Genomic DNA, 10,866 nt, shown 5'->3' with positions numbered 1-10,866 from the left:
GAAAGGAAAGTGAAAATTATGGATCTTTTCTAGTACTTAACAAAGACACAAAGCTTTGCCCACCCCTACCCAGGCCTGTCTCGGGTAGCTGTAGTACTTTTTACATATTCTGCTTCTGTTCCCATCTCTCTTTTCTAGTCTCCCTCCTGTGCCTTGCTTTGGAATGAGACTGAAATGAGGTCAATCTGGAGAGATAAGGATAACCTAGATAACTCAGGATAAAGTGGTTTAGAACCTAAATTACCCAAATGCTATGCAGACAGGCAGACTGGCCCACTGCCTAGGTCCCGGACTCAGGGTGGGAAACCCCACTGCAGGAATGATAGTGAGGGGGACAGAGTTCCGTACGATCTCAAAATGCTTCTACTTTCACGATTCCATTCAGTCCACACCACAGCCCTAGGAGACAGGCCAAGCTAGCGTATTTATGAGAAAATGACTTTCAGAGAGAGAACTTTTCCAGGTCACACTGCAAGTCTGAGAGAAGAGGAAGCCAGTAGCTGGAGTTCCTCAAAGAATGTGTGATCCATCTCCTAAAACCCATCCACCTATGCTCACCGTGGCCACTTTTCACTCCCAGGTCAAATTAACCCACCAGAAGCGAACACAGCCTTAGGACCTAGAACAGGTGCTCTATCTTTAGACAGATGGGATTTTTCACAGGAGCTTCCAATTATCAGAAAGGAACGAATCCTAATGTTCATCAAAATATGATTGGGGGGGCGCTGAAATGGGACAGAGAGAGTGCTACAAGGGTTAACCATGTTGCTCCCACCCCCACAAACTGGACCTCTCCTCTCACAACTTAAAAGGAAGGGGAGGAGAGCAGGGATCATTCCCCATGGGCATGTGGCTGTCCCCAAGGTCCTGCCGTGGTGAAGGCGAGCCACCAGGCTGGAGCCCATAAGGTGTGAGGGCCTTTCCCGACAGCCGCAGCGGTGGTTCTTCCACATTGCTATGGACAGGGCAAAGTCAGGGCATTGTTTTCCCTCTGACCTCAAAGGCAGAGCCTGGTCAGAGCTGGCTGGGGTGACTTGAGGGCACAATGACAGGTATGTAGGACTTGTGTGCAGTTTGTTCCAGGGGCTTGGGAGGTGGGTCACAGGCAGGCGTCGCCTTAAGAAAACCATGTCCCACCATCTGGATTGACACGGGAGATCAATGAGGGGGCAGCAGTCCACTCTACAAAAGGATTCTCCACTTTACCAAGGGACTCGTGGCAGTATTTCTTTAAAAGGTGAAGATAAGGATTTGATTTACAAAACTGTCATGTACAGCTTCTGGGGGGGGGGGTACTCCTACTGCGTCACGCCAGCCTCCCATACACACCCTGGATGACCAAAATTTGTGCGCTCAGGAATGCCGAAGGTTCTGCTAAGTGAATGTCAATGTGTTTGAGTCCCCGCCAGGGCCCGGTCTCTCACTGGGCTCCCCAGGCCCTAGAAGTGGGGCTAGATCCTGGGTCATATCAAGACCTAGAGATCCCACAAATACCTGAAGTTAAGCAAAATCCCAAATGCCAGGAAATCATAGGACAGAGTTTGTTGTCGATTCAGTTTCAGGACACAGACCGGACCATCAGCAAACAGACATCCTGCAGCAGGGAGGCCCCTCTGAGGAGCTAGGAGAACGCGAGATGGGGCCGCACGTCTACTCTCAGCATCAACACACACCGATCAGCACACTGGCATCTGCTCCCTGCGTGAACAGCGACGTGTCGCTGAGGACGCAGGCAGGTAGCTCTGAGGCACCACCACGATTTGAAGCCCACGTGCCCCAAATAGCTCTTGCTCACTTTCACTCTCATCGTTTCTCCTTTGTCTGCCTTCGAACAAAGCTCACAGGGCTCGCTCACAGCCGCAGACTCAGTCCCCACAGCCACAAGGATGAGGAAGGCAAGTCTCAGTGGGGAGAGAGCAGAGCTTCGATCCCCAGGGCAAGGAGTAAGGGCTTCTGGGTTTCTGACCCTCTGGCCCAGCTAGTCGAGAGCAGGCTGTCCACTGGCCGTCTTCTTCAGCCAGGCCCTGAAGAAGGCACCTCGAGGCTTGTGACTCTCTGCAGCTGGACGGACCAACAGGGGCCTGGGTGAAGATGGGGCTCAAGAAACGGGCAGCTATTGGGTACCTGTGTATTTGGACAGTGTGGCCACAAAAGCCACCCCAGTGAGCTTGGGAGGGGCTCAAGGCGAGGCAGAGGCTGCCGGACACAGGAGAGAGCTGGCAACCCCAGGTCTCAGCGAAGATAGGGCTCCCGCGCGCCAGGCCGAAAGCTACGCCACTCCAGCCTCTCACTTGAGAAGTCTTAGGGATATGGAAAAGGGGGAAGACCGTGCCATCTTCATAAAAAGTACCTACCACTTTGCTCCATGTTTCTGTTCTCCTACTGAGGCAGGAAACAGGAAAGCCAGCCCCAGAGGCAGCTGGGACTTCCCACAGCTCAGACATCAAGGAAAGCTCATCAGAAGTCCATGCCCTGCTTCAGAGCTGCCCAATCCTCACCCCACCTGCCCTAAAGCCCATGGTGCCCGTGGCCTGAGGGCACCCTCCTGGCTGGTCCTGGGTGGCCCCAGACCCATCACCGAGGGCCGGCTCCATCCGCGGCGGGCAGCATGGCAGGATGGAGGCTGCGGGCCGTGTGCTTGGGTGCCGGCTCTTCCGTGTAGCTGTCCGGGCTGGCTGCCCCATCCAGGGAGCTGCCACAGCTGGAGTTCGGGGACAGCACGTCCTGCAGGAGGTCATCTGGAGGTGCAGCGCCCCCTCCGCCACCACCCCCTCCACCAGCTCCCACCGCAGGGTCCTTGCCAGGTTTGGCCCGCTGGCTGCCTTCCTCCTCCTGGTCATTGAGCAGCTTGGCCAGGAAGTTGATGTACTTCATGGCCAGGCGGAGGATCTCATTCTTGCTGAGCTTCTTGTCTGGGGGATGCGTGGGGATCAGCTTGCGGAGCTCAGCGAAGGCCCCGTTCACATTCTGCTGCCGCCATCGCTCCCGGCTGTTGGTGAAGATGCGCCGCACGACTTTGGTGTGGGGACCTGGAGGTAGGAGGACAAGGGTTAGGACAGTGGGTCGGGGATCCCCCAGGGCGTCTTCTCCTGTGGGGAAGCGGAGAAGCCATCCACCTGGGAACTTGGGAAACCTAGAATGCCCTCTTTCCTTTTACTCAGAAAACTCTTTACTTGTCCTTCAAAACCCTGTTTATCTGTTTCCTCCTCTCTGAGAACTTCCCTCATCCCTCCAGACAGATCTAACCAACCACCATGGCCCTATAATCCTGTAATCTCCATCACTCTTGATCATCACTTATGTTTCCATGTTTGTCCCCCTCTCTGAGCTGTGAGACATTTGAGGACAGGAACCATATATTATTCATTCATTCACTTGTGCTAAGAGGCCATATGGCACTAGTTAGAAAGATTAAACTCTGGAGCCAGACGTTCCAGGTTCAATTCCTGACTGTTACTCCCTAGATAGTAACTCTGGGCAAGTTACCTGAACTCTCTGTGTCTTAGCATCATCACCTGTACCATGGAGATAACACTAGTCACTCAAGTCATAAGATTGTCTTGTGAATCTAACAACTAATACAGTTAAAGTACTTAAGATAATACCTGGCTCTGACGAAACAGTCAATAAATGTTAGCTATTATTATCCATTCATCAGTTATTTCCTGACAACTGGCACCGTGCTCGGCATTAAGGAATAAAGGTGCACAGAGTCCCTGCCCTCGTGGAGCTTACATGTTAATGGGGATGACAGATGATGAACAATCGGCAAACAAATAACAAACAAACGGGAAGCTGAATGTAAACGAAAGATGGAAAGGAGCGGCCATGTTTACCTGAGGTGGTTGGGGACAGCCTTTTGGAGGAGGTGACATCTATAAGGGAAGAACTTAAGGCTGAAGAAGAGCCAGCCAGACACAGGAAGGGAAGTTGGAAGGGCATGTGCACATGCCCTGAGCTGGGAAATGGCTGAAGCCAGCCCGGAGAGATTAGTGTGGGTAAGATCAGAGGAGCCTGAGTCCAGATCCCATAGGGCCCTGTGGTAAGATGCAGGGATTTTATTCTAAGGGTGATGGAAGCACAGAGTAGGCAGGAGCTCAATAAATATTTGCTGACCAACTAATCATGCTGGCAGGTACGGAATGGAGGAGAGAGCAGAGAGTGGTGGGGAAATGACTTACACTGCAGGCTCTCTCCCCCAGGAGAGGAGTGGAGAGACAGCCATGCACAGGCATGGCCTGAGGCTCTAGGCAGGCGTCTGAGGGCTGCCTCCGTCTCCCCGTGTCTACAGTGCACTGATCACAGACTAGAACAGTATTCACTAGCGCTCATGTACTAAGACTTGCAGAGCAGGGGCAGACACCAGTGTGCATGTATTGAGCACCTATGGCATACAAAGCACTGCACTAAATGTCCAAGCGTGACCTGGGATTCGCAAAGCCAGGAAAGGCAGAGGAGCGCCCCGCTAGTGCTCCCAGGCTCCTGGGCTGAGGCGGCTGCTTCCTTCCGCAACCCTGAGGCACAGAGCCAGCTCCTGGCAGTCCTCAGGAAGCTCTGAGCACTGAAGGAACTGCCAGTACTGGGATGGTTGCTTGCCCTCTTCTGATGACCCTGGAACCGGATCTCAGAACGTGGAAAGCTGGGTAGGAGAGAAGACATCACCTAAGACCCATTGCTCATTTCACAGCTATGGAGACGGCGGCCAGGACGGAGGCAGACCTTGCCTCTGCAACCCAGCTCATCCGCGCCGACACTTCCCGCTTAATCATCTCTTACACATACACACACCAGTCTTACACACACACAGACACACACACACCATGTTTCCCCCAGGGAGAATCACTCATCCTCTGCCCACAGTGCCTCAGAAGCTATCTTTCCAAACCCCAGCAGGCCCCAGCCCAGCTGACTCTTTGCCAAAGGCCAGACCCAGGCTGGGAAAAACACAGCACGCCTGCTGGGCAGTCCTACCCTGGGTGCCTCAGAGGAAATAACTTGCTGTTCTCCGGCCTCCAGGACAGAGGGGAGTCCCTCAGCTGTGCCACCAGGAGGACCACTGCTCTGTGGCTGAAGCTGGCTGATCTTGAGGGAGCTCCTAGGTGGGGAGAGGCATTATGGCCGCTCCTAGGTGGGGAGAGAGGCATTATGGCCGCTGTCACAACTACAGCTACACAGACTCCAGAAGCCGTGCCTACCCCAAGCCAGGCCCTAAAAGCACTTTACCCCACTGCGCTCCTTCAACAACCTGTGAGGAAGCTATTATTCTCCCTACGTTACAAATGAGAAAACGGAGGCCCAGAAAAGTTCAGCACCAGGAATGCACGTCGAGTCCTGGCTTTAGACCTTGTGTTAGCCCCACTTTTATGGACTCTTTTCAGTTAAATCTCTGATTTCAAAATCCTGTGGGCATATCCTGCACCCCTCCACCCTTCCCTTCGCCTCCATTTCTGTCTATTCCTCTCTGGTCCTTTCCAGAGAACCACCCACCCCTCCACACCTTCCTCTTTCCTGAGTCTGTACCTCCCTCCATGTCCTCTGCCTCACGCTGGCAGGGCACAGAGTAGGTGCTTGGTAAATATTGGCATCATTCATGGGTAATCTCCTCTCTACACTCCTGCACTCCCCCCAAACCCTCACCCCTTGCCCCTTCCTCTGTGCCTGATTTCTGTCATCTCTGACCTTTGTAGAAAATGCCTCTTCCCTGGGGAACTTCAGGGCTGGTCTTGCCTACTTCCTGTTTGGTACACCCACCTCCTGTCTCTAACCTAGCAGTACTGACACTCCAACACCCTTCCCTCCCGGCCCTACACCCCTGTGCCCCAGGCTGGCTGGGTCTTTTGAGATCTGTTCCTTGTCCAGATGCTAGCTTGCCTCCTCTCCAGAACACCACAGAGGGATCCCCTCCAGAAGCCCCAGCTCAATATACATCCCTCCCACCAGCAACTTGCAGAAATCCCAGTCTGGCTTCAAGGCCTCCGGTGTGCACCAGGAGCTCCAGGAAGTCCCTCGGCTCTGAAGAGCCTGCTCTCCTGCCCCCTGGTGCTGGGCCCCATCTACTACATCTAGTCAACCTTGGGAAGAGGGAGGGGGTCCTCCAAATTTCCCACTCATCCAACTCCTTCCCCCAAGTTCGGGGCCAAAGACTACTTGGGTAGTTCACATTAAAAATGCTGAGGCCTTTGGGGTCGGGGGGGAGGGAGGGAGCAGGGTAGAATCTTTGATGTCAGGAAGGGAACTCCGAGTCTCAGCTCAGAGTGTGGAAAAGGGTACAAGAGGGCCCCACTCTGCAAGGACCTGGGACAAGACCCTTAAAGGTGCAATTCCAGGCAGGGAGAAGACTTCAGATTCCAAAGAGGACTTGGGAGGAGATACAGAGAATCCCTGGAGGTTGGTGCTTAGAAACACTGTGTGTTTCTGCCCTCCCGGGGGATCCTTACCAACTGTAGGAATGGAGCTAGAGTGGGGACTACAATTGACCGTGGAGGTTTGGGCTAAGCGCCACAGTGTGTCCTCACTCCCGTGCACTCTCTTCCCAGGACCGTGGTAAACCCCCAGCCCCACCCATGACCTCCCCTAGTCCCAGGTCAATAGGGCGAGGCCTTCAACAGCTTCTCTTGGCTCCCAGAGAGCTGCCCATCGATGTGAGACACCTAGGGAGTAGTCCCCGATGATCCCTCCTTCAGGGTTCTAACACCTTGAGGGAGTGAGTACACAAGTGGGGCGGGGGGGGGGGGGTTGACTCACCATCAGTAATCTCCATCTCATAAGGGGAGGGTCTCCTCTTCACTCGGTTGTTGGTGGCAAACATAGGGAAGGCATCTGGCTCCCCAAAGAACCCACTGTGGGAGGGAGCAGGCAGATCACAAGATCACATGTGGGTGGAGGGGAGAGAGGGGCTCCATACAGATCCTCCCCACATGTTCTTGAGCCCCCGCCCCAAAAAACAAGGGCAACCCTGGTCCCTTCACATCGGAACTGGGGATAGAAGAAGCATGAAACACACACACACACACACACAACACCCCCAGCCTCTCTCTGTGGTGAGACAAACAAGGGGAGGGTGGCCACACACCCCTACACACACACACACACTCAGACACACACAAACACACATACACAGAATTAATGGTGAACACAGGGAGCAAACACAAAAATGAACATACACCCTCCACATACAAGCGCACAAGCCATAGGCACCTCCACTCCCAAACAGGTGCTCACACAGGCAGACACGGCCTTCACACCTGGCAGTGTGCAATTCCTGCACCACATAAGGGCACCCTGTTCCTTACCCCCAACTTCACCCCACCTTCACTCCAGCCCCATGGGGCCCAAGGACAGACAACAGACAGGAAACCCTGACTCAGCCCCACTGACATGCCCCCCCATTACCCACTCGACTCTCCGTAGCTTCTTCCTCCAATGTCCCACAGACTCACCGACTGCCCCCCCACTGTCTCTCCCTGCCTCATCTTCCTGTTCCCACCCCAACCGTGTCTCCTGCTCTCCACCACCTCAGTGGCCCCAGCAGGGAAATGGATACCCTCACACCAAAGGGAGCACAGGTCCTGGCCAGAGATCGCAGCTAGGGGCAGAGGAGCTCAGGAGAGGAGGGAGGGATCTATTCCCCAGGCGGGCCCTGGCAGGGAGTTTCAGAGGAGGGAGCCCTCTTGCAAGCACATCTCTTACCTGTCCACCGAGGGCTGCAGCTTCCAGAAGAATTTCACAGCGGAGCGCATTCAGACACATTCCTTCCTGGTACTCACACTCAGACTCCTCCTGTCCACCCCACGCCCCCCCACCACCACCACCAGGCAGCGCCCCGCGCTTCTGCTCACAGCCAGCCGCATGCCGGTACTCCCCCTCTTCGGCTTCCAAGCTCGCAGCACGCCGCGTTAACAAGACACCTGCACACCGCCTCCCGCGTGCGCACACATACACACACACACTAGCAGAGGGCTCGTTCCTCACTTGCACGGGGGCTCCAGCCAAGACTTTTCCAACCCCGGGTGTAAAACGTCCCCCTCTCCCCCTCTCCTCGCGCGCTCAGCCGCACTGCCCCGCCGGGAGGAGGGCAGCCGGCTCCCGACATGCGGAAGAGGAGCCCCGGCGCCCATGCCTCCTGCCCACCCGCCCCTCCCGCCGGCCCTGACCTGCCGAGAGAAGCCAGCGGCTGGCTGAGGCTGTAGAGCAGCGCGCGGCCGGGGGCGGCCGGGGCCGCCAGCGCGGGCGGGCTCAACTGCACCATGCGGCCGTCGCCGGGCAGCTCTGCGGGGGCCGAGGCGGGCGCGGGCCCAGGAGGTCTGCACAGCTCGGTGGTGGGTACCCGATGGCGCGCTTCGGCAGCCGCCGCGTCGCGGCCCTTTAAGTCTCGCGCGGCGCCGCCCCCACCGGCGGGGCCGCCCCCCGGGCCGCCGCCGCGCGCGCCCAGCTCGATGACCGGGGGCTCCGCCGGGGCCGCGCGGCTCGTCTCCTTGGCGACGCCGTTCAGCAGGACCAGGTGCGGGGGGGCCATGCGGGCCTCGGCCGCGTCCCGTCCGTCTAGCGGGGGGTCACTGCGTGCCGCCTCGCTCGGCGGCCGCTCCGTCATCCTGCGGGCAGACAGACAAGCGGACACCCGCTCTGACCACTGCCCCCAGCCCATCCACGTGGGGTGGGATCGGAGCGGGGGGTGCGGGAGGGGGTAAAAGGCAGAGAGAAACTCACGCACCGAAACGTGAGAAGAGGCGGACAAACTTAGCGCCACGTGGACACACACCCGCCCGCAGTGCTGGGGCAGGAGGGAAAGGGGGCCTCTGGTTCGGGAGAAGAGAAGAGGGTGCCCGGGAGACAGAGACTGAGGGCCAAAAGGACAGAGGTGGAGAAGGACGACAAAGACATTGGAAGAAAAGGAATACAGCCAGCGAAAGAAAAACAGAGGGTGGGGGGGAAGGAGGAAGGAAATGTAGAAAGAGGCGAGAAAGAAATATCACCCCGTGCCCCTTCTCAGGCCGCAAGGGAAGAGGAGGGAACAAATCCCCGACCGTGTTCTTCCCGCCCCCCTTTTGGTTTTGGCGGGGAACCTGTCGCGCGGAGGTGGGGTGCTTTTCGAACCTCCCTTGCCTTTCAGCAATACCTGCCCCCAGCCTACCGCCACACACATACACCCAGAAACCTGGTGGGGGTGTGTGTGCAAGAGGGATCAGAGCTGGCAGAAAATTATCCGGAGGAGCCAGCTCTCCCTTTCAACACATATTCACCCCTGCGGGGACGGCGTCCGTCTACACTCCGCAAATCCACCTGTATTCTGTGTAGCCGCCAGAAACCCCAGTGGCCCTTTACTTTTACTCCTCCCGGGACTGGAGATGGGCCATAAGGAAGGGAAGAAGATGATCCCGGCCATACCTCCCCGCACACTATATATACCTGCTTCTGCTCAGCTGAACTCAAAAGTGAGGTGGGGTCTAGAAGGGAAGCCTGCCTGAGGCAGTGTGAAGCCCCGACGTTCAAAGGGTGCTCCTGAGGCCACTGGGGTCTGGGCTCCCATCCAGGAGTGTGGAGCGAAGGGGTGTCATGATGGCTGCTGAACTCCTCCAGCACTCCCCCATCCCCCTCTCCTACCTCGGTGTTGTCCTCTGGGAAATGGGAGGTGTACCTCATATATGCATTTAAAAGCACTGTGCAAATGCTCAAGTAAACATTATTATAGACTGGGAGACTGGGCCAGCAAGGAGACTACCTTGCCCAAGGTCACACTCGCCTGTTTGCCACAGAGCAGGACTCGAACTCCAGTCTCGCTCTGTCTTTGTTATCCTCCCATATACACCCTCTCATATATCCTGCCCGCCCCCCTCCAGCAAAGGACAGTCCTCTCCTGCTCAACCACACTCCTGGGTGACCGCAGGCAGAGGCTCCACTCCCCACTACCGCTCCCTCCAGTTCTTCCAAAACCCGCCACACACACACACCCCACCCCCGCAAGAATGAAAACAGAAAAACTATGAGACTCTGGGTCCAGAGTGGGGAAATGCTTGTGAGTTTTAATAAAACAATAAAAATATAATCAACTCAACAGGCTTCATAAGATGTTCAAAATAAGATTTCTGCTGTTGGGATTATATAATTGGCGTATTTTGTAGCAGAAAACAAATACACAAAAATCCAACTCAGCACCAAGCAGAGTCCATCTGATCATTCCTGGCAGCCACTCTGCCACTGCACCACTCTGGACTGGAGTCGGCCTGGGAACCATCCTCCCACCCCAGAAGAGAGACCCGACCTCCTGAAACCTCCTCAGAAGCTCAGCTCAATGGCCACCAGACACACAGCTGATGGAGAATCACCATTCAGATTAAGCTCCTGCCCTAGCTCTGCCGGCCCCATGGGCAGTGCCCCAAAATGACAAAATTCCCCCAGACCTGGTGCACCCTGGCTGCAAAGGCAGTAGGTCTGCAACACTTCATTGGAAACGAGTTTATGTTCATGGTGGAAACAATAGGTCTGTCTGTATCCACAGAATGGGACCGACCGTCAAGACACCGCGGCCACTAGAAACGCACCAGAGGTATACCACTGGAGACTTCCTGGCTCCCCTGCAACAGTGAAATGCATTAGAAATATACCGTCCTCTGGCAAAGCGTACAAGCCCCAAGGAGCTGGCTCCCTACCTTACTGTCCCCAGGCACCGTTGTGCACCCAGTGACACGTGCTTAAGTCCCAGCTCCTAACCGAGTGACAAACCGTTCACTCAGCAATTGCCAGAATGAGCTCAAGCTCTCCATATGACACATTTGTACCTTCTGATTAATTCCGAGACTCTGAGTAGGAGCAGATCCCAGAGGGGCAAGGGGAGCACGTATCTCAGATGAGCTGACTCTGGCCCCAAAT

At 55.9% G+C, this 10,866-nt stretch overlaps 1 protein-coding gene across 1 annotated transcript; it reads right to left on the bottom strand.

Annotated features, from left to right (window-relative positions):
• Positions 1–2,493: 2,493 nt before the first annotated feature.
• On the bottom strand, positions 2,494–8,590 carry TAL1 (TAL bHLH transcription factor 1, erythroid differentiation factor; the record flags this gene model as incomplete). Its single annotated transcript, XM_082834205.1, has 3 exons — positions 2,494–3,029; positions 6,745–6,839; positions 8,154–8,590. 3 exons carry the CDS (start codon positions 8,588–8,590, stop codon positions 2,575–2,577), a joined length of 987 nt encoding a protein of 328 aa, XP_082690331.1. The 3' UTR covers positions 2,494–2,574.
• Positions 8,591–10,866: the final 2,276 nt, after the last annotated feature.

This window comes from Leucopleurus acutus, assembly GCF_964270905.1.
Source record: "Leucopleurus acutus genome assembly, chromosome: 2".
NCBI classification, from domain to species: Eukaryota; Metazoa; Chordata; class Mammalia; order Artiodactyla; family Delphinidae; genus Leucopleurus; species Leucopleurus acutus.
The sequence above is the reverse complement of the archived record's forward strand: the minus strand, read 5'-3'. Positions and strand labels throughout refer to the sequence as shown.